General features: G+C 34.2%; 5 protein-coding genes across 7 annotated transcripts; 3 read left to right on the plus strand and 2 right to left on the minus strand.

The window, feature by feature from the left end:
- Window positions 1–569: 569 nt before the first annotated feature.
- On the plus strand, window positions 570–1834 carry LOC18050291. The gene has a single exon (XM_006443718.2). The coding sequence runs from the start codon at window positions 993–995 to the stop codon at window positions 1449–1451; it is 459 nt and encodes a 152-aa protein (XP_006443781.1). The 5' UTR covers window positions 570–992; the 3' UTR covers window positions 1452–1834.
- A 3574-nt stretch (window positions 1835–5408) lies between these two features.
- On the minus strand, window positions 5409–7262 carry LOC18048027 (methylesterase 17). The gene is made up of 3 exons (XM_006443719.2): window positions 6906–7262; window positions 6528–6821; window positions 5409–5789 (listed from the first exon to the last, which is right to left on the minus strand). The coding sequence occupies exons 1-3, from the start codon at window positions 7218–7220 to the stop codon at window positions 5514–5516; spliced, it is 885 nt and encodes a 294-aa protein (XP_006443782.1). The 5' UTR covers window positions 7221–7262; the 3' UTR covers window positions 5409–5513.
- Window positions 7263–9582: 2320 nt separating this feature from the next.
- On the plus strand, window positions 9583–13131 carry LOC18048028 (thioredoxin-like fold domain-containing protein MRL7, chloroplastic). 3 transcript variants are annotated; one of them, XM_006443720.2, is made up of 6 exons: window positions 9583–9778; window positions 9904–10868; window positions 11585–11669; window positions 11982–12093; window positions 12173–12287; window positions 12413–13131. In XM_006443720.2, the coding sequence occupies exons 2-5, from the start codon at window positions 10090–10092 to the stop codon at window positions 12262–12264; spliced, it is 1068 nt and encodes a 355-aa protein (XP_006443783.1). In that variant the 5' UTR covers window positions 9583–9778; window positions 9904–10089; the 3' UTR covers window positions 12265–12287; window positions 12413–13131. The 3 variants fall into 3 exon arrangements, with proteins under 3 accessions (XP_006443783.1, XP_024045202.1, XP_024045200.1); XM_024189434.1 differs by having other exon boundaries at window positions 12468–13131; XM_024189432.1 differs by having other exon boundaries at window positions 9583–9662.
- Window positions 13132–13176: 45 nt separating this feature from the next.
- On the plus strand, window positions 13177–17198 carry LOC18048029 (succinate--CoA ligase [ADP-forming] subunit beta, mitochondrial). The gene is made up of 12 exons (XM_006443722.2): window positions 13177–13471; window positions 13652–13762; window positions 13865–13976; window positions 14099–14163; window positions 14391–14468; window positions 14583–14657; window positions 14772–14924; window positions 15106–15240; window positions 15537–15701; window positions 16010–16132; window positions 16543–16614; window positions 16744–17198. Exons 1-12 carry the CDS (start codon window positions 13370–13372, stop codon window positions 16819–16821), a joined length of 1269 nt encoding a protein of 422 aa, XP_006443785.1. The 5' UTR covers window positions 13177–13369; the 3' UTR covers window positions 16822–17198.
- Window positions 17189–20650, minus strand: LOC18048030 (long-chain-alcohol oxidase FAO2). Its single transcript, XM_006443723.2, has 3 exons — window positions 20159–20650; window positions 19772–20044; window positions 17189–19035 (listed from the first exon to the last, which is right to left on the minus strand). Exons 1-3 carry the CDS (start codon window positions 20375–20377, stop codon window positions 17281–17283), a joined length of 2247 nt encoding a protein of 748 aa, XP_006443786.1. The 5' UTR covers window positions 20378–20650; the 3' UTR covers window positions 17189–17280.
- Between the last annotated feature and the right edge of the window lie 3343 nt (window positions 20651–23993).

Raw genomic sequence — 23993 nt, forward strand, 5'->3', positions numbered from 1 at the left:
GTGAAAAAAAAAACTCAAATTACTTTAATTTTATATTTTTTTACAGTCGAACTCAAATGACCTAGTGAAAAAAGAAAATTTATTTAAAAATTACTCGGTCAAAATTTTCGAGACAATCCAAAATACAATATGATTGTAATATGTTCATAGAACTTAACCATCAAGAAAAACAAAAAAAAAAACAAAAGCAAGTTTACAAAGGCCTATAAAACCACGAAGTAAAGGCAAAACTGATTTTTTAGCAAGTAAATAAATAAATAAATAAAATCGAGCTTAAGTAGGCTCGGAACTGAAATACCTTAAATAGCCTTACCAATCAATCGGGCTGCTAAACAGGAATCTGATTCACTTATCGCCTTTGGGCTTTGGCAAAACCTCGAAAAGCGATAACCAAAAAAAGGAAAAGGCAAAAAAAAAAAAACAAGTCCAGATGAAAGGGGTACATTCGTAATCACGGCCCTCTCTGGTTGTTTCGTAAATCCTCTAAACAAACAGGGGCAATTACTAGATCCTTCCTCTATAAATAAACACAGCCTCTCCCATCTCTAATTCCTTCTAAACTCCTCTCATTCGCTCTCTTTTCTCTCCTTCAATCCTTCTCCCTTGTATTCTCTATTTCCTCCATCCAAGTCATAAAATTGCTATAGCCAATCCTCAAATCTCCTCCATTCACAATCCAGATTCTGGTCACTCCTATTTGATCTTCTTATTCTCACTCTCTCTCTCTCTCTCTTTTTTTTTTTAAATAATTAATTTTATTTTTTTATTAATTTCATAATTTGTTTTTGGGTTTTATTTATGCCAATAGATTTCCTAGTATTTTCACCTAGTTTTACCATTTTACCTCCAGCGTTTTTTTTAACTTTTCACAGTTTTACTATTTTTACCGGATAGCATTGTCTCTTTCATTCAATAAAAGAGATATTATTTGTTATTTTCGTTTTTTACTTGGTGCTCTGGTGCTGACGTGGCATGCACCCAAAAGGAGGGCCATGAATACCAAAACGATGCGTCTTCCTCCTCGGCGTGTTTTGACGCCAACTAAGCGCAAGGAGAGAGATGATTTCGACTCGCCCACGCCAGCAAAATTACTGAAGCCGGCTACAACCCAATCACAAGCCGGCTCCGATAAAACCGCAGCTCCAGCTGAGCCGGATTCATCCAATCACCTACTGGCCGGGTACTTCGCCCACGAGTACCTCACCATGGGCACCCTCTTTGGACAGCCGTTCGATCCGGCTCGATCGCAGCCCGTTCCTCCAGTAGATTCAAGGAAGGTCACAAAGCCCGGGAAGAGAGAGGAAGCCGAGCAGAACAAGGGAGCCGAGCGGAGCAAGGGAGAGGAAAAATATCAAAGGTACGTGGAAGTAGCGAGTTTGCTGAAGAGAGACGGGGCCCACATAGCAGGCATTGTCAACCCAACACAGCTCGCTCGCTTCCTGCACATGTGATTTGTGTAAATTAAATTAAATTAAATCTAACAAAAGGACGGCTCCTCTCCTCCTCTTATCATCGTTGCTCAATTACAAGTGGCAGAATCTCATTGGCCATCACTTCCTCCACTTAAGAAGCAATTTACGAATGGGGAATTTTGTTTTTAACTTAAAAGGGCTGCAAACGACGTCGGAGGAAGGAGGCAGCGAACGAGTGGGAGCGGGGGAGAGAGAGAAAACTCTTCTCTCTCTAGACAGTCAGGTCATACACTCATACTCATACCACGCAGGCTAATTCCCTTGTTTTAAATTATGGGTATGCATGGAACGAATCACGCATCATATATACATGCATGTAAATGTGATGATGTTTTGTATGAAATCGGTTTTTTTTTTTTTTTTCTCTTCTTCTTCTTCTTCTTTTATTTTGGCTATATCTGTTTATGAACTGTGATGTTTAATATGTTTCATGCTCATGAATGCTTATGTATGAATACGCACAATAAGCGTGATGTTACTTGGACATGGATTCTGATCAGCGGATTTTGATCAAAACAACTAAAAAGACGTAAGCTCATAAATGCGTGAGACAAGATTATTATTCCCAGTAAAATTAAGCTTAATGAACATAATCATACATTGTATATTTACATTTACGCTTTTCATTTGTTAATGTTGTGATATGGGAATGGGATATAGTCGACGATTACTACTAGATTGGCGAACTTTTTGGGTGTCGTTTTGCTGTAATCGAATTTTTATGATGTTCGATCGAGGGATTCAATTCAAAGTGGATGACATATCAAATAGTATTTGATAATGTTTTTTTCACTCAATTCCGAAAGAATTCGTGAGATCGACGCAAAAGCAACTGGTTAACCACAAGAGTGAAGTAAAAGAAACTGTCAATTGCGCATGTTGAGGTATCTGGTTTCTTATTTGGAAGAGCAAAAGCGGTACAACAATTTTAGACGCTTCGTCTCTCCATTCTCTCCATATGCTTTGCATACAATTACTTTCCTAAATTGATTAACCATCACATTCCTAACTTGATTAACCATCACATAAATCAAGTAATTGTAAGATGTGGAGGGGTGAACAACCTATGTCAATTTTTTTGACCTCTTATATTCTTTATAATTTGAACTCAATAGTCCGCTAAATAAAACTACTTGAAAAATAATACTTGACTACTTATGAATACCAAATAGTATTTAATACTATTTTACTACCTATGGATATCTTAATTTTCTGCCCATGTATTGTAATACATATTGGATATAATCGGTAAATAAATAAAGATTAAATTCTAATAAGATTAAAGTATAATTTATAATTTATATGAAATAAAATATTTATTTATTCAGTGATTAATTAATTTTACTTTGACATAATAAAGTTCTTAAAACAACATAATACATTCACAAGAATCTTAATGGTGTCAAAGGAATGACGCCGTATTCTCCAAGTAAATGGTGCTTATTTATAATTTTGGCTTTATACTTTCTTTAACTATTGTATTGCCCTCAAATTTTCTGATCTCATAAAACCCAAACAAACACCAAAAGATGGAAAAAAAAAAAATTAAGTCATGAAACCACAACATCATCGTGAAGATTTCATCTTTAAAGAAGATGTTTTGGCAAGAATGTTGAGGTCTTTGCGTTTGATTGCTCAAGATTCAAATAAGCTTCAAAATATGAAATCATTACACATAAAGAAGAGATATGGATTCGAAAAAAATGTTTGTAACGATGCATGTTATGAGGATAATGAGAAAAACTGTGACTTTGCTTTACTTGACAATAGCATTATTTCCAAAGAGAATATTAATTGGCCATTCATATCTACAACAAATTCTCCGCACACACGAACATTGATTTGGGTCAACCACCGAAATTTGATGGCTATATTGATATTGTGTTATGAAGAAGAGGTAGTTCTTCATACATCTTTTGATATTGGGGAGCAAAAACATGTAGTAGATTATGAGAAAATGTCAACAACTATGCTGAAACTCAGTATGAATAGTACGAGAAGGTAATGCTAGTAAAATTGTTGATTGAAGAATTTATTTTACACCATTGGAATCATTGGATGGACATCATTATAAAATCTGGAAACTTTAATTTTCGTTGTCTACATCAAAGCTTTGTTTTGAAAATTAATCCCTATACACATGAAGATATTCTTGGAGGTTACAACCAACAAAATTTAAAGACGAATTTTTTCCACTTTGGCGGGAATGATACATAATAAGAAATTTAAAAAAATCCTAATTAGATTGAAATATATAATATTTTAGAATATTTTAATTAATTTGTATTCTGGTTTTAATTTGGTTGCTTATTTAGAATTTATAGTTTAGACATTGCTTATTTGAGTAGTATTCCTAATTTACATATAAGTCTTATTAAAATAGTTTTATAGTCAAATTATGATAAGTCTTAGTTAGTTTAAATAATTGTCTTTTGTAGCTTTTATAAGTAGGCCTTGATTATTTTTTTATTTGATTATTTCTTGGAATAAACTCGAGATTTGAGTTCAATAATATTTTTCAGTTTTCAAAACTCTACATGAGTTTTTAAATTTAGCTAATTCTCAACATTTTACGAAATTAATGTGTCTTAACCCTGTAACTTCACGATATTCTTTCAAATTATTATGAATTTAGATCTTTCCTTTATTCCGGTATTCTCAAGAATTAACAAAATATTTAAGCCTAAAACTTTCCCTTCATTGGAGATCAATAATAAAATAATCTTATTATTTCAGTAATTTTATCCCATAACTAATAACAATTTTCAGCTTTGTGAATTATGGATTATTAAGTTTTATTTAATAAAATGAATTGTGAATGATAATTATTAATGATAATGTTGTTTTGTTTAATGCACATTTTTAGTTAATTTTCTCAAATTATATATATTTATTTAAATATGAATACTAAGAAAATAATAAAAATATTGACAAAAAAATTATGAAACTTCCACAAAATTCACTTAAAATTTTGAAATTCATGCTAAATTCATTTAAGAGTTGTCTAAATTAATTTAAATATTTGATTAGCATATGATAGATTTTAGTCATAGTTGAAAAAATTATAATAGAAAATTTTCATATGCAAATGGCATATTCATGATGGATAATACACTATAAAATTCATGATATAACTAAACCATTATCCAAAATTTCTTGACATAGGTTTCAATGACAGGCGCACAACCTTCATCTAATAGGGTGCATGACGGTAAAAAAAGGGTCATTGTTTCGCCTTATCTTAGTAGTGTAGATGAAATAAAATAAGATTAAATTAGAATGTATAGGATTTTATGGAGCTGGGTTAAATACCTAGTATTGTTTGGTGTTTGGCTGTCTTATTTTCAGTATAATATATGATTGAATTGGATCTTATATAATTTAAATATTATATTAATTAAAAAATAAAATTAACTGAATGTTAAGATGTTACTTTGAATTAACTTGTAAAGTTTACAAATATCGTTTTCATAATATTATATTTATAAATTCATATTTAAAATTTTATTATTATTTGAATAATTTTAGAATCGCAAACACTTGTATAATATATATCTTGTGCAAATTGATGTGGCATAACATTTGGAATGGTAGAAATCCGCACAAGGATGGTGTTCCTTGAATATTCTCCCATTCAAGAATGGGAGAAAGACAATGTAATATCTAATTTCATATCGAAGAAAAAGACGAGGATCATATCTCCATTGCGGCATCCCCTCCATTTCTCTGCTTTTAATTGTTATTATATATTTTCTGAAATTTCTATCGAAAATATTTAAATTGAATTCAGTATGGATGAAATGAAAAGAAAAGAAAAAAGCCAAATATTTACAAAGTAAGATAGATAGCAATAATATAAAAACTTGAATGAAATTTGTCATTGCCTCAATTAAATAGAGAAATAACACTTTTTTTTTTTATTTTTAGGATCGGAGGAAACACAATGCACCTTCTAATTAAGTACCAATTAAAACACAATACAATCAAAGTCCAATACAGTCTTCCACAAAACACGAGACAATACCCAACATGGCACGAAGATTAATTGATTGGAGCAGCTAGTTGAACTAGCAAGCCAGAGAGAACAAGCGGGTTGGAGAAAAATGGGCAGTGCTCACTGTCTATATCAAAGACTTGTGATGGGTTGCACTTTTTAATCATAGCATCTTGATTTTCTAGCTTAAATATGTGATCATTCAAGGTCCTTATATACACACGGCGTACCTTGGCAGCATCCGGCGGTCCACCTTCGAACGGAGCACATGCAAAGACCCTCGCAGGTGCAGGTTTTAAAACCATCGAGGCCAAAGTCGAGTCCTGATAATGTATTTTCATGCCATTAATTAGCTGGGCATCTTTATTGGATTGGGGCATTAAGCCATTTCTTTTTTTTTTTTTAGGTGTTCTTACATTTATTTTTGTTATACAAGCCAATGTCAATATGAAAAAAAAAAAAAAACTAAATTTGTAAAGAATAATAACGACAATAATTTAAAATAAATAATAGAACAATAGTTTCTATAAATAAAGCCATTAATTCTACCGTATGTAAAGATTATCAAATAAGGAATTTTTATAGATCTTATTTTTAAGGTGAAGAATATCAAATGTAAAATTTTTATTAAAAAATAAATCTTAATTTTTAGATAATTAAGAATGGGTAATAATAATGGGGAGATAAGATACCTATAATTAAGCTTTTTATATATGTAACTTAATTAGAATATGTGAAATCTTAAAAGAATGCTTATTCATTAGGATACACATCAACTAAATGTCCCAAATAGTGGAACCGTTTTAAAAATTAGGGTCCCAGACAATTGCCTAATTCGTCTATTAGTAAAAGACCATTTATGATGATATGGAAATAAAGAACATTACTGTTATAGGAGTAATTGGTTTACAAATTATTATTATTTTTTTAAATTCTTTTATTTACCACCTAATTTCACATCGTAGTAGAAATTATAGGAGACTATAAATCAACTTGACTCTACTAACGTAAACCTTTTAAACAAAAGAAAGAAAGAATATTTTGATATTCTCAATGCTCACCTCCACAGGACTCATATGATAGTAAAGTTCTCGTTGATATTCCTTTTTCACCATGATGCTTGTTGGAAATTTATCAGGACCCAACGCATACTCTAGTTCGAACATGTCTGGAGATATCCCGTTTTGCGCTGCACCCTGGTTGATGCTTGCAGGGAAAAGAACCTTTACGTCTTCAGTACGTCTATCCGACATGTCAGCCGCAACGTAAACAGCCGTATGGATTTTGCCATAACCAAATCTATTAATGGCGTCGGTCACGTTCAGACCTCCTATGCTGTGTCCCACCAAAATCACCTGAAATTCCAAGCAAACCAATAACTAAAAATAAGAACTTAACCCCATTTGAATTACAAAAATCAATCAAAACAGTAACTCAACCTTTTCATTATGTGGCAAGTTATGCAAGAGGTTGATGAGGGGCTTATTGTATTCCTCCAGAGTGAAGACGGTGTTGGGATCAGTTCGATCAATGCCAGCACTCTTCAAATCAAGGCATGTGACTTTGTAGCCTGATGTTTCCAAAAGTGCTCGTACCTTGAACCAGCACCAAGCTCCGTGACTTGCTCCGTGAACCATAACAAAGTGTGACATCATGCTGCTATGGATTTTGTCTTCTTTGATTTTCAAATCTTCTGGTTCTGGGTAGAGTCGCCTTTGGATTCCACTCCACTGTCTGATTTTATGGAGCAGCATGTTTCGGATAAGATCAAATCCACCACACAATTGGTTGCCGCTGCGCACGAGGTAAATGTGGTAGGATTATCCGCAACTTGCATCCGAGTAATGTGAGGAGTTAATTTAACGTCAGAAGAGATATCATAGTATTTTCTTACTTGTTGGAATGGGATTGGTAAGCGTGGATTCGTTCTACAGAGTAACAGAGAGAATTGCATGGGATATATCCCATTTCCCTCAAAATACCCAAAATATATCTTAAATCATTAAAAATTTAATTTTACGTATGTATACTTCAAAAAATCAGAGAAAGTATAAAAATAACCTTAATAAAATCATAACAAAACTGAAGTGATTCCCTAAATCACAAAGTCGAGCAAAATCAAAAGAAGCAAAAAATAATATTTGACATTTACTCGACTTGTTTAAAAAATTACTCGACTTAATACTCGACTCATTCACATACTTACTCGACTTCCTACTTAACTAGATATTCAATTTACTCAATTCTCTTCCTTCACTTTTTACTCGACCGAATGCTCGACTTCATACTCGATTTCTTTAAAAAATAACATAACTTTTGCTCGATTCATTCAAAAAATTTACTCGAATTTTACTTGATTTGTTTTAAATATATTTCGACTTAATACTTGACTCATTTAATATACTTACTCGACTTGATCAAATGACTTTTTATTCAACATTATTACTTGACTCTTACTCGACGTATTCAAAAACTTACTTGACGTTTACTCGACTTATTTAAAAAAATTACTCAGTTTTTTCCCGACTTAATACTCGACTCATTCAATCTATTTACTCAACTTCATATTCTACTAGATACTCGACTTGCTCAACTTACTTACTTCACTTATTACTCAACTGAATGTTCGACTTACCCAACCTCGAACTCGATTTCTTTAAAAAATATCATAATTGTTACTCGACTTGTTCAAAATATTTACTTGACTTTTACTCAATTTATTTTAAAAATTATTAATACTCGACTCAATTTATCTTCAAAATTATTAATACTCGACTCATTCAATGTACTTATTCTACTTCCTACTCGACTAGATACTCGGCTTACTCATCTCATTCACTTCTTACTTGACTAAATACTGAACTTAACCGACTCTGTACTCGACCTCTTTAAAAATTACATAACTCTTACTCGACTTGTTCTAAAAATTCACTCGACTTTTGGTCTTTTTTTTTTTAAAATTACTTCACTTAATACGCGACTTATTTAATATACTTACTCGACTTCCTGCGACCAAATCCTCGACTTACTCATCTCCTTCATTTCTTACTTGACTAAATTTTCGACTTCCCTGAATTCATACTTGACTTCTTCTTAGACTGATTTTTCAATCACTCATAACTTAAATTGAGTCTCCATTTTATGTAATAGTATGTGTGCAAGCACAACAATGAATAATGTATAATTAAAACTCATAAATTATTAGCAAATATACTTGTAATGAATAAATGAAATCAAATCGATCAAACCTTAAGCATACAAAAAGGCTACATTTCAAATATAATTTATCCACCACTTAACAATGCACCTTTTGAACATTTTATTTTATTTTATCAAAAACCTTGGTATTGGAGGTAAGAAATGAAATGATGAGAGAGAACGGACCGTTAGAAAGGGAAAAATGGTGAGAAGAGAAAACCATGAGAAAAGAATAATGAGAGAAAGAAACCATGAGAGGAAGAAAATTGTGTAGATTAATAGTTTTTTAAGGCTATTTTTGACTTTTCCCACCTTCATGAGTCACATGTATGCAATAAGGTATAGATTTAGTATTTAGGGGCAAATAGGGTATATTAAAATATAAAAAAACCCTAATAGGTAAGATTATCCGCAATTTGCAACTGAGTAATGTGAGGAGTTAATTTAACGTCAGAAAAAAGATAACATAATATTGTGTTACTTATTGGAGTGAGAGTGGTACATGTAGAATTATAGATTCCTCCTATCGTAATATTTACTTATTTATTTAAGGAGAGGAGTTTGTGTTTTACTTATTGAATTGCACTCATCTTTTAAGCGAAGAGTGGAAGTGAAATTCTCACTTTGATTGGAGAAGGTGAGAGTGGAAATTCACTTTCACTTCTTCCTTCCTTTTAACCTTCTTTATTAAATATAATATAATTATATTGATTGAAATAAAATAATATTACATTTAAAAAAAATAAAATATTATATTTATTTAAATAATATTTTTATATTATTTAATAATATTATATTTATTAAAATAATAATATTATCTTTATTTAATTTTAATAGTGTTATATTTATTTAATATTAATAATTAACAAAAATAAATAGCTAAGTCTAAGAAAATAAGCCTGTACAAATGAACTTAATCATTAATGAAGGTGCTCTGTACTGGAAAAGCTGGGTTTTGTTCACTGGTTAAGTTCTCGTAATGAAACGAGCAGAACGAGGTAGTTGTCACTTCGCACACTCTTTTTATCTTTAATAATTATTGCACCAATTTGCCGGAACAGCGAATAATTTCTGAAATCCGAACGAATCAACGCATATTCTACTAGCTTTACAGGTTCGTTTTTTGTTCCACACTAGTCGTACTTACATAACCTTTTAGTAACAATGATGAAATGATAGTTTAATTATTCTTTTATTTGCTTGCTTACTTATTGGTATATGTTCTTCGTATCATGTCAGGTCAACCACTGTAGCAGGCTAGCAGCTAAGCACTTGTCCTTTTGGCCTATTGCTTTGCCACCATTTGTGAGAACAAATGTTAAATTGAATAGCTTTTGTGGGGTTTCATTCTCTTTTGGAGATTAAAAGCTTAATGGTGTTAGTTTGAGATTGCTGATTGAATTTAAGCTATCTGAAGTAGATAAGATGTTTCTTCTTCAAGGTTTCAGTATTCCAAAATCAGTTTCACCTTTTTGTTCAGTAAATATAATAAACATTGCTCCTAAATTGCTTCCGTTTTCGAATCCAATCTTGCCATCCCTAGAACAACATAGTCATACTGTCAAGTCTCTTGCTTGCTCTGCTGTTTCAAGAAATTCTGACTCGAAACCTGACCCTGAACCTAGGTCCAAGCCCAAAAGAAGAAAGAACCCGCAAAAGGCAGAACTTTCCCAAACCAAAGATGAAGATAGTGATGGTGATGGAATTTTCCCGACAACAAAACCGAGAAAGCCAAGGCGGGGTCGTAAGAGTGAAGCAGCTGCTGTTGAAGATTATGTACGTGACTCGCTTGAACAGACCTTTGCAACCATTAAGCAGCAGAACTCTGAAGCTTTCCAGAATACGGAGAGCGTGTTCAAAGACAGGGATGAAGATGTTGTGGATTCTGATACCAGTGATGACGACGATGATGATGATGAGAATGATGATGGTGATGTTGATAAAGGGAAAAGAAAAAAGAAGATGGTGGTTGAGGCGGATGATCCTAATTGGCCACTGGATGCTGATGTGGGGTGGGGAATTAGAGCTTCAGAGTATTTTGAGCAGCATCCAATTAAGAATGTTGTGGGGGAAGATGGCTTTGAAATTGATTGGGAAGGGGAAATTGATGAGAGCTGGGTGAAAGAGATCAACTGTTTGGAGTGGGAGAGCTTTGCTTTTCATCCAAGTCCGCTTGTTGTTCTTGTTTTCGAGAGATATAATTGGTAACTTTCTTATGTTCCACTATTCAGTATAGATTCTGAAACTTGATGATGGATATGTTTATAATACAGATAGTTAATTTGTTTAGAGACAAATAATTCAACTGGGATATTTATATAAGTACTCTTTATATGAAAATGGGCCATTATACCTATAAGTGAGTATTGCTTAAAAAGTCAACCGCTGTTCTGCTTGGTGTAAGTTTGCTTAGTACTAGAATTGGTCTAGATTGTATGTCGTTTTATTGCATAGAACTGTCAATTGGTACTAATGCGCTTTTAAATATTAGAAGTAGTTGCTTATGGACAAATGTGCAATGCAGAGTACATAATAGCGAATTGTCTGTCTTGTGCCTGTGAAGTGCATCTCTTCTCAACTTCAGTTTTATCATCTTGTCCATTTCTGCTGATGAAGGCAATTAAGCTGATTTTCTTGTGGGTTTCATACTTATGCACAATCTAAAATATATGCAGGAAGTGGACATTTTTTGCATTTAACTTATCCTTTGTATATGCTGTTAATTTTTCTACCTCAAAGTTATCTCAATTTCCTGTTTGATTCTCGGGAAAAATGAGTGAAAGAGAAGAAAAAGTTCAAGTTTGCTTAAGAAATTATAATCCCTTTAGAATTCCACCATTTTCCATTTCTTTTACCATATCTTTCCAAAATGTAAGAGGAGGTTTTCATTTTATAACTTGTGGAATTGCACCATGTCCAGGGCAACTAAGAACTGGAAGACTTTGAAAGAACTAGAGAAGGCAATACAGGTGTATTGGAGTGCCAAAGATCGACTGCCTCCTCGGGTACCTTCTGCTTCTCATTTAATAATTTCCCCTGATTCTTTAATTTTTTTTCATTACATGTACTCATTTGTAACTTTGTACCTAGAAATATTTTGACTCTGTGTGAAGTTGCAGTCGAATGGTATGCTTTTGCTGTCTTCTGTTGAAGGGTCAAATGTATAGAACCTGACCCTCTGTTTGATTGTAAAGGGTCAAATGTATATTTCCTTGGCAACCAATACAGGAGCCTGCTTGGAAGGATCTTGGATTTCCTCAGATTGATTTCTCTTGTGTAATACTGATCGTGACAGTCTTCAAATTTCTTTGTAACAGGCAGTTAAGATAGACATCAATATTGAGAGAGATTTGGCATATGCTCTTAAAGTTAAAGAATGCCCACAAATTTTATTTTTACTGGGAAACAGGATCTTGTACAGGGAAAAAGGTAACATTCAAGTTTTCCCCTTTTTAAGTGTATGACAAAGCATGGTTTTTTCTATTGCAATTGACCTTGGTCTTTGCAGAGTTTCGCACAGCTGATGAGTTAGTGCAAATGATTGCGCATTTCTACTATAAAGCGAGGAGGCCATCATGGATTGATAAAACAGCTGTCTAACCTCCTTGTTAGCTCAAAATCTGGTACTCAAACAAGCTTGCTTAGTATATTAATGTTGTACTAGTTTGCATTTGATTATTTCCTCCACTGTGTTATTTATTTTACCATTTTTCTTAATGTTATTTTGGTAATGTCTTGTTGAATGTAGTTCCCTTGGGATGTGAGAACCATGGTGCATAATCAAGATTATTTTGATTTAGCAGGGCAAAGCTGTTGAAGCCAAACTTGCTGCTTTTATAATGTTGGCATCCACAACTTTGGTTAAGCTATAGAATCCAAATTATCATGCCACGGTGCAGGATAATTGAACCAAATGGATTCTTACTCACTCTTGTTTGTATGCCACATGTATACGCCTTTGGGACCGTAACCTCTTGTATTTTCATGAGTAGTTGGTTCTTTTTATTGAGGATTCCATATCCTCGGATGATTTTATTGATTACATGGTCTGCCGTAGATAATTAGATATGTAAATTGTCCTTCTGTTCTTGTCGGCTACTTGCATGCTTAACCAGAAGCTGTATTGATCTGTGGGATGAGCCCATACTCGCAGATTAAGTCATATGGTTTTCTTTGATCTTCGGCGATCATGTGCAAGTACCAAACTTTTGATATGGTTCAGCTATTATATATTTTGAAGAATTTCGTGAGTGATTTCTTGCAGGTGACTCGTGGAAATGTCCCAATGGGTCTCCAAATTGGAACCGAACTGCCTTGACTAGTAATTTTCATAACGCGGACATAATAATAATAACACGTGGGAAACAAAACCGGGTAATATCTTAAAAAATATTCTTTCGTGACGTTCTGAAATTAGAATAAACGAATAACACGAGGGGCTCAAATGAAATCTTTGCTAGAACAACTTTCATTGAAGGGGGTATATTTGCATAAAATTGTGAGATAGGGGGGGTGAAAAAACGAAATAAAGAAAATAGGAAGAATCTCTGGTTCTCTACCGTCTAGGGTCAATTCTGTCACACTCTTCTTCGTCTGACTTTGATCGCATTCGCATCAGTAAGCAGCCGCGACAAATTCCCTTTTTTCTCTTCATTGTTAGGGTTTCACGTACATCTATCCAATTCGAATCTTCTCTTCTGAAATAATGGTGAGAGGATTGTTAAACAAACTCGTCTCTCGTTCCCTCACCGTCGCCGGCCAATGGCAGCAACAGCAGCTCCGCCGTCTCAATATCCACGAATATCAGGTTCCCTATTTTTCCTTTTGTTTCTTCTATTACTCTTATGTTATTATTATTGTTTTTCTCCTTGTTTTTGTTTCCCAAAAACTGGCAACTGCATTTGTGGATCTTTGTAATTGTTGAAAGGTTTGAAATTTCTTTTGGATTGAATGTGAGGACTGATGGATTTTAGTGTGTGGAAATCAGGGGGCTGAGTTGATGGCCAAATATGGAATCAATGTGCCCAAAGGACTCGCTGTTGCTTCTGTTGATGAAGTCAAAAAGGCTACTCAGGATGTTTTTCCCGATCATAAGGAGGTGAATTTTGATAAAAAAATTTCGCTATAACTTGAATATTTTTTTTCTTGATTAAACTAGACCAAGCAACGTTGAATAATATTGATGTTGAATGTGATGTAGCTGGTGGTTAAGAGCCAAATTTTGGCTGGTGGGAGAGGCTTGGGTACTTTTAAGTCTGGTCTTAAGGGTGGGGTTCACATTGTTAAGAAAGAAGAAGTTGAAGATTTAGCTGGTAATGGTTATTTTTCTTTCTATAATTATCCTTTGGAGTTTGATTTGCTTTTTCCTTTTCGTATTTGGTAAAAGTTGAAGATTGATCTTTCCAAATTTATCTTATGTTCTTATTGCTTGCAGGGAAGATGCTTGGACAGATACTTGTCACCAAACAAACTGGTCCACAAGGCAAAATTGTCAGCAAGGTTGGATATCCTTTTCTATCTATGTAGAACCTACATTTAAACTCACTCGTTGCCACTGAGGAGGCATATGCAGTTATAGTATTTGATCTTCTTGGACTCGGATCTATTATATCCTTTTTATTTTAAATAAAAACTATGACGTTCTTTCGAGTTACTCGATGAACAGTGATTTTACCTCAATAGAAGTAGTTTGATGTTTTCTCTGATCAATTTCTTTCCCCTGCCAGGTTTATTTGTGTGAAAAGTTGTCACTTGTCAATGAGATGTACTTTGCTATCATGTTGGATCGTAAAACTGCTGGCCCTGTAGGTTTCCCAATATCTCTATTGTTTTCGATACCTTTAGCCTTGTTTATACAAATTTTCACTGGAGATGATTGTTTCAAAAGTAAAGACACTTATTTATATACTATTTTTCAGATAATAATTGGTTGCAGCAAGGGAGGAACCAGCATTGAAGACCTTGCTGAGAAATATCCTAACATGATTGTTAAGGTTATTATCCTTCTGTTTTCCTTGGATAATTTAGGATGGGCATCAAGGGCAGTCTCTTCTTTTCTTTCTGTTGCTATATCAATATGTAGCTGAGTGTTCGTTTATTTCTTATAGGTGCCTATTGATGTTTTCAATGGAATCACTGATGAAGATGCTGCTAAGGTTGTTGATGGTTTGGCGCCCAAGGTTGCTGATAGAAATGATGCAATTGAACAAGTGAAGAAACTGTATAAACTCTTTTGTGAGAGTGACTGCACATTATTGGAAGTGAGCATGAATTTCTACATATCTCTAGTGTTACTGATTTGTATGTCTTTAATTGGTTGGGGGGCAAGTGGAATTGGTAATCCATTTGGTTGGTGGATCTCTCTGTATTGTATTATTATTATTATTATTATTTTTTCTCTGGTGGATGTCTTAGTTTGGATATTCTTTTTTTTTGGGTCAGATCAATCCTCTAGCAGAGACTTCTGGTAAGCAGTTGGTGGCTGCTGATGCTAAGTTGAATTTTGATGATAATGCTGCCTTCCGTCAGAAAGAGATATTTGCTCTTCGTGACCCAACGCAAGAGGATCCTCGAGAGGTTTGGATAGTTATACAATTTTCTTGATTATGTATGTGAAATGTTTAGTCTTATGCTAGTGATCTAAAAGTACAACCTTAGAGTGGGTGATGGGTTATTCAAAAATGTTAATTTTGTCAATTACAAAGATTCTTTGATCACAGAGCCTGAACCATCTTGTCATGTATCCCATAGATAAAATCTCTCTCATTCCCAGTACGAAAATGGACAAACTAGCATAGACAGGAGTAGACTCACACAAATGTTTTATGCTTTCTTTTATCCTGCTTGAGTTAATACATTTTATCTTCTGACAGGTGGCTGCTGCCAAAGCTGATTTAAATTACATTGGCTTGGATGGAGAAATTGGTTGCATGGTGAATGGTGCAGGATTAGCTATGGCTACAATGGATATAATCAAATTACATGGTGGAACTCCTGCCAATTTCCTGGATGTTGGTGGTAATGCTTCTGAGGGCCAGGTAATGTTTCTAGACTTTGTTTTCTCTGTGCTAATCATGTCACTGGTCGAATGTGTCAATAGTTTTGAGCCTACTTCAGATTCAAACATCTGGAAGTAATAACTTTTTGGGTTTCTATATGTCATCACTGTAATTTATGTTGGTGGTGCCCATTGTGGTAACCTGCTGATGCTGTTATCTACATTTGTGTCTTTGCACTTATGCTTATATGTTTGTTGATATCTGACATGCTTAATGATCAACTTGATATATTAATTGGTTTTAAAATTGTAACAGATTCTTACTTGCTTAATCTATCACGTGGACAGGTGGTTGAGGCATTTAAAATTTTGACTTCTGATGAGAAAGTCAAAGCAATCTTGGTGAACATATTTGGAGGAATCATGAAATGTGATGTAATAGCCAGTGGAATTGTCAATGCTGCTAAACAAGTAAGTGCATTAGATTGTTTTGGTTTTCATTCAAATTATTTCTGCCTTTTCAGACTGGTTAGATGATGTTGGCAAGGTTCTAGATTCAAATCTCATAATAAGAGAAATTATTATCTGTTAAATTGTCTTCTCTTTAGCACGCCAAATACTTGTCATTTCCTTATCTTTTGTTCTGGTATCAATGTATAGATTTTCATTCGCATATCTTTGTAGGTGAATTATCATTTTAGACTAGGCATGAAGAAGAATTGATTAGTTTGTTCAATATTGGTTGAGGTGGCAAAGAATTTGAGTTATGTTCCCCAAGACAAAAATACATGAAAAGGGAAAAAAAAAATTATGTACTTTATTACATTGCTTTGAGTTCAGTTATTCTAGAAGCATTGATTTGATCTGGGCTTGTACTCAAGGTTGCACTCAAAGTACCAGTGGTGGTTCGTCTTGAAGGCACCAATGTTGACCAGGGAAAGAGAATACTTAAGGTAAATGTGGAATTGGATCTGATTTAAATATTTATGATAAAAATGTAAAAATTTCATTTAGAACTTAAAATGATTAGAGTAATTTTCTTGATTATTCTAGTTAGATACTCATTATCACTAATGTTGCAGGAAAGTGGTATGACTCTAATAACAGCAGAAGATCTTGATGATGCTGCTGAGAAAGCAGTTAAAGCTATAGCCAGTTGAAAAAAATCAAATATACAAGTGTACTGCTCCCATTCTTCACAAGCTTCAGAATTTTAAAGAATTTTGGTAAAATTGAGTGCATTGAATCTTTGCTGTTGATAAAAAGCAGGAATGAGGAAACATTCTTCAATTGTCTTTCAAGATTTGACGTTTCATGGCTCTGATTATTGCGGTGTTTCATAGAGTATTATAAATTTATGACACCTCAATTAAATTTTGTGGTTAGTTTGGTCTCTTGTGCCTGCTTTCTTCCCCTTTACTTGCTTCCACTCTTAGAGATGAGCTGTGTCTCGGACATGGTGTCTAGAGCTAATTTATTCAGTCTAATCTCTTCCCAGCAGAGAATGCTGAAAAATAAATAAGAAGATTTGTTAATTTATTTTTCTTATTTGCTTTACTCATAATGCCTGTTCACAATGATGAAAAGAGAATCAAAGAAGAGCATAATGAACAAAATTTTTAATTTTCTGCTGAGGGTATATCTTTTTTCAGTGAGTCTGCAATCTTCTTGGAAATGCAGTAGGATGTGGATTCAATAGTAATCATAGGATTTATGCCAATTGCACTTGGCAGAACACTGCCATCGCACACAAATAAGCCTTCTGCTTCCCAACTTTCACCATTCTCATCAACCGCACCATCTTCCTCAGTAGCACCCATCCTGCAACTTCCCATCTGGTGTGCTGAAAAATATACAGACCAGTGCTCCCCCCTCGACGCCATCCCACCTACTACTTCGATAGAACCTATAAACTCCTCGAGATCTTCCTCCTTGATTCCTTTACATCTAATCCTATGGCCATCACTCCTATATGTGCCCACTTCTTCAGCTCCTGCCGCAACCAAAATTCTTAAAGCTTGTCTCAAACCAGTTTTAAGATTCTCCTTATCATTCTTACTTAGCCGATACTTAATCTTACCTTCGACCTTAACTTCTCCTGAACCTTGATCTCTGACCAATGCAAAAAGTTGAGCAATTCTTCCATACCTAAGCATTCTGTCTTTCAATTCACGCCCTGATATCCATGGAAAACTTGCGGCAAAAGAAGCTGGTCCCATTGCTGGAGATTCTATTATTGCCTGAACTTTGGAGTCTTCTGAAACCACCTTGTGGATCGAAGTGATGATTCCTCCTTCAAAAGTTTTGCCTTTAAGTTCTGAAACATGATCTGGGATGTATCCCCAAGCCAAAAGAACAGGATGAAGATGAAGGTTTGTGCCAATATTTGGATTCTCCAATCCACTAGAGATCATTAGAGGAGGTGTCAATAGAGATCCACAAGCTGAGATTGTTGCCTTAGCCTTGATTTGCAGCTTCCTTGTGACATTCTTATTCAGAGCTGTTGCAGTAACCCCCAAGCATTTTTTACTTCTAATACTATCTTTGTTATCCACTAGTATGAATTTCTCAGCTTTGAATCCTGCTAGAATCACGGCACCATTGTCCACGGCATCGACAAGCCAAGTAACATCAGTCCCTTTCTTGTCTCCTGTTCTACAACCATAGTTGCAAGAACCACAATAATGTTCTTCTGGAGTATTTCTTGCAACTGACTCGACTTTAAAACCAAGATTCTCACATCCTTTCCGTAGAACTTGATTTTGAAATCCTTCCTCAGTACAATGTTCTGTAACACCAATCCTCTTAGAGACCTTGTCCATTGCCGCTCGATAGTCTAAGCTCCCAAAGAGAGGAATCTTATGCTCAACAAACCAGTCCCTGAGAACAGAATCCGGTGTTTCAATGCAGGCAGACCAGTTAACAGCAGAGCCCCCACCCACCGCTGATCCTGCAAAAACCATAAATTTCCCGTCAAGAGTTGAGAGCAATCCACCAGATTCGTACAGCTCAAGCATGGAGGGACCTTCCAGAGAAGAATAGTCTTCTGCAACAAAATAGTTCCCCTTTTCAAGAACCAGTACTTTCTGCCCAGAGCTTGCAAGAACTGCTGCTGCAACCCCTCCACCGCAACCAGAACCAACAACTACAACATCACATTTGATCTCGAACAAATTGTGTTCGTGATCGACAGTGACTTGAAGGCCATGATCGACAAGACATTGAAAAAGTGAATGGTCATTTTCATTTTCATGCACGGTTTCTACAATTCCCTTTTGAAGAGGTCTCTCCCCTCTGGGTTTGTTGGATGGTTCCCTGGTGTCTACATGATACCCAATTGCTTCCCATGCTGGGTTTTCTGATTTTTCATCAGTCTGAAAAATGGTCAAAGTACAAAAATTTATAAATGCTAATGCAACGAAATAAAAAATATAGGAAATCAAGAATCTGCATAGCCTTGAGAGATGCTCAAATTTTTCACATAAAGAGATATGGGAAGACAATCCACATCATTCTCGATTCACTCCTAAACCAAGACTCTGAACTAGAAATCAAGAGATTTTTTTTTTTAACTCCTACATCCCAGTCTCATATTTTAAGGCTGACATAACTTTAGCAATTGAACAATCTTCCAAAAAAGTGAAAGCAAAGGTAACACTTGTAACAACACTACATTAGTCAAGAAAAAAATTGATCAAATATAGAGGCAAAAAGCCAGGGTCAGTACACTGAGAAACAAATTAGTTACTGTCATCTTCTCTCGCCAGGGAAGAAACTGCAGTAATTCATCAAGGTCATTCTTCTTGCTTCCAAAATTATAATTTATTTTCTTCCCTAGTTGTGTTTGGTTCCTAACTCATTGTTATGTAGAAAATTTCAGATTATTTACATAACAAAGAATAATTAGAATTGAGAAAGTAAACTTCTAAAAACATATTCACCTAACGAACCAAGCTTAAAGTCAACACGATGAAAAGTCAGAAAAGAATACTTTATTATCATTGCTTATCACCTAATATTTTGTATCAATACTGACTAATGAACAAAAATTAGATAATTCAAGAAAATACTAATAATGACAAGAAAGGATGAGTGGACTAAAAGCATTACCCTGGCAAAGAAATAGAACAAGCAAAACATTTTGATCATCACAAACACAACTCGTAGAGGCAGCAAATATCTCTCCCTTGACCAGTTCTTGAGAATCTTTTCTCTCTTCTCCAAAGAAATTTCAGAGAAGTTGTGAATGAAGGGCCAGTTCCAGTCAAAACAAAGATATCCACAGAGCAGTAACGTCCCTAGTCTAAATGAAAGAAGCGTGAGAATTAGACGTGCCAAGAACACAGCTTGTGGCTGCCCTCTTTTCACCATCAGCTCTGCTACCTGAAAAGAGAAAAGGGAAAAAGAAAGACTTGTTTTTTAATGCTAAAAGAAAGAAAAAACAAAAAAGAAGGATTTGAAAGTAAAAGATAATACCCAAGAAATAAAGAGTGTTACCTCATGAGGGATTGGATGCTGAGAGGCAGAAGCTTTGTAGAAGGAAACAATGGCCTGGTTGTGGGAGTGCTGTTTGGTGATGGTTTCCGGAGGCAAGGGAGGGACGAGGGTTTGACAGATGGCAGCGAGTGATTCGATCTCAGATGAAGAAAAGCCGTGGCTGTAACTGCTCGCTCTTCTTCCCCCTCTCAGCAGGGGATGGCTCTCTCTTCCTTTCATTGTTTCTTCAACCGCAGATGATGAAGATGAGTTGACTTGTTTTCTTGGCTCTCTCTTTGATTGTCGCTCTTTATGTTTAATTATCTAAAGAAACCCGGCACTACTTACCGCTACTGTAGCTGGATTGGACTCGTGAGCTCTGATAATGGTGCTGCCAAGTCAGCATTTGGCCTTTTAGAGGTCATTCACGACGTCATCCCCGGTCACTCTACAACTCTTCAATTACTTTATTACATTTCCAATTGCTTTGATTAAATCTAACGGTTAATCTATTTGTCTGTATCCCCATCATGTAATAAGATAACAAAACCAAAGGGAATCTTACAAAATTCTTCCTCAAACATAAGTCAAAAGACTTACACCCAAATTAGAGTGATCTGTCATACTTATCTTCTTTAGATTTAAAAATGTTACACTTATAATTAACTCCTTCACCCTAATAATATGAGTTATTTTATAATAAAAAGCCCATATTATTTATAAGGGTTATTATCATTTCACTACTTTAAAAATTGATAAATATCAAATGACTACAAGAAGTATTGTCCCTTATCATTTTCTTATTATATCTTTCCATAAAAAAGAAATATGTTGGTATTTTGTATTCATTTTTATAAATAGATTACAAATTCGTCTTATTAATGATTCTATATTTATATCCTAATGTTGGAAATGAAACTTGAATGATCGAATAAATGTGGAAGAGCTGATTTTATAAATAAGTTTCAAGTTTTTTTTTTTTAATCATGAGGGGTAAAATTGATATTTTGTTAGTCAATTAACTAGTCAACTAACGGTTGTAACGGAAAAGTAATAAAATGATATTTTTTGTAAAGATATAGTAGGAAAATGATAGAGAATAATACTTCTTATAATCATTTGATATTTGTCAATTTTTGAAATAGTAAAATAATAATAACCATATTTATAATCAATTTAAGTTATATTACAAACATTAAACATCCATAGAATAAGATATTTTGTTGTGCGTGATATGACAATTTTATTCTTGATAAGTTAAGTTAATTACCTAATTTATGTTTTTTAATATAAAATTTTAGCATAAATATAAGCTATTGCTGCATTGAATTTTCTTTTAAAGCCTTATTTCACAATAAGATAATTAAAATTAAAAAATCGGTGTGCACGGGCGAGCATTAGTAGGATTCTTTGTTTGTAGTGTTAGTTAATTGAATAAGGCAGGTAAGACAATTTGAAACAAACTTCTTAAACCATTATTAGGTAGGATAAATTCAAAGCTTTTTTTTTTTAAATTTTAATTAGTAATTTCAAAGCTGGCATGAGTTATTATTATTATTATTATATATTTTTTTTATATGGAGGAGAAAGTCGTTGATGAATTATTGGACCAAATTAAGACTAGTTACTGTCGAAGGATTGTCCGGTTCCACAGCTTCGAAAATAGATTAATTCATTGGCAATTAACTTTCTAAGTAGTGAATCACCCGAATTAATTATGAAAAAAAACAAGTATAAATATACGTGGCCTTGCCGTTCCCATCTCCGTCACCTCCGGAATTAATTAATTAAATCCCAAATAGACAGACATACAAGAATAATAAAATAATTAATTAATTTGGAGTGAGCAAAGCTAGAGAGCCATGGCTATCTTAATTTCAAAGAATGCATTGATACTGTCAATGATGGTCATGGCTCTGTATTATGGGGCGAGCATGAGCATGGCTCGTGTGGAATTTGGGAAACCGCTGTGTCACGATGCCAATAGGAATATAGTTCCATGTGAAGGAGGAGCAGCAGCACCACCACCACCACAACCCGTGCACACAAGTGTTGGAGAGCCCATGTGTCGGGACGCCAACATGAACATAGTTCCATGTGCAGGAACTGGAGCCGGAACCGGAGCCGGAGCACCGCCACCCCAAGTCTGAGAACCGTGTAGCGGTGTTGGGACACCAGGCCATGCATGTTCACAAGCAAAGAGATCCATCACCGTGGCCATGGCTCTATATCTATCATCTATTATACTTCGTCCCTACCTACGTACAACAATCACTACTACTTGATGAGTTGATGGGGGGAAATTTTTCTTTTTTTCATGTCCACTAAAAATATTGTTATGATGTTTATTTTATTCCTTTTATTTATTTTTAATTTTTCTTTTCTTTTTCAATCTCTTTCCCTAGCTAATTAATCCATTTTTTAATCTACTGTCAATTAAAGGAAGTAATTTGATAAATCAAACAAAAAACATATAATATTCTCTTAGAGAAAAGAACACACTAAATTAAATTAAAGAATTGAATTACAACTTTTAATGTTCCGCATGCAATATTGATCCGTTTCCGCCGATTAATCTCTAATTCTTATGCTTTGTCTATACTAGACTCCTTGACTAGGAGTGAAGATTTTATGTTTCTTCTGTAGTAAACATCAGTTTTGTCCTTTTTGTAACTATTATTTTGCTTGAAGTAATGATAAATGGCTCTGTGGTGTAGCTTGGCTAGCCGTTAATATCACCTACAATTACAATCACCCGAATTTTGAGTAAATAATAAGAGATAATAGTTGGTTTTTAGTGAATGATATTCCTCATCTCGTCTAAACTTTTTTATGAAAAAAAAAAGAGAGAGAAATTGTAGGGATATTTTAGATAAAAATAAAATTAGAAATTGAATTTTCACCACCTTCATTTCGTCATTTTTTTTCTTTCCAATAAAATTAGAAAATTGGTTGCTCTAATTCTGAATAGAAGATCTTTTATTAACAGACTACCCTCAGCTCTCATTGTCTGAGATCTTATGTTGCTAAGGAAATGTGTGAGTTGTGAATGATGAGCTTAGAAGTAATGATCACCCTTTGACAAACAAGAGACATTTTGGGTGGGCTTAGAAGTAATGATCACCATCGCTTAGAAGTAATGATGATGATGAAGAATGCGTATGCAAAAACAAAATGGATAATTTTGTTAATAAAAGATCTTCCATACCAAAAACAAAATTATGACGATGAAGAATGCGTATGCAAAGCTCAAAACGGATATCCCACATTGCTTCAAAAAGATTATCTTACAAGTGGTTCGGATCGTCAGACATTCATTGCTCTGTCTAAAATCTAAGTCATTAGTCAATTCTATTAGGGATGGCAATGGGGAGGGGAGGAGAGGGGACAATCTCCTCGTATCCATCCCCGATATCTTGTGTATATCCCCGTCCCCGTCAGAATTACTTGAAAGAATCCTCATTCTCTCCCTGAATAATAACAAGGGATCTCCGAGGGTCCCCGATCTCCGAATAATTAATATATTTTTTTTTGTTTTCGATTTTGAGTTAATCATATTAAAATAAAAAATTCAAATAAAAGTAAATTTCGAAATATATCTTACATTAATATCCATTACAAAAGTCACATACATTAAATTAGTAAGTAACGCAGCATGCAAGGGATACAAACTTCTTTTACAAACTATCATGAACAAATTAATAGTCTAATACAAAATTATTACAAATAAAATCGAATTTAGATTCAAAATTAACTTTTTCAATAATGGCGTGGACACTTTATAAACGTGGACTATTCCCTTTATAACACAATAGTTAAATCGGAGCAAATCAAGAGTAAATATTATATTAGATTA

The sequence above is a fragment of the Citrus clementina genome, unplaced genomic scaffold (genome assembly GCF_000493195.1).
Source record: "Citrus clementina cultivar Clemenules unplaced genomic scaffold, Citrus_clementina_v1.0 scaffold_3, whole genome shotgun sequence".
Lineage (NCBI taxonomy): Eukaryota > Viridiplantae > Streptophyta > Magnoliopsida > Sapindales > Rutaceae > Citrus > Citrus x clementina.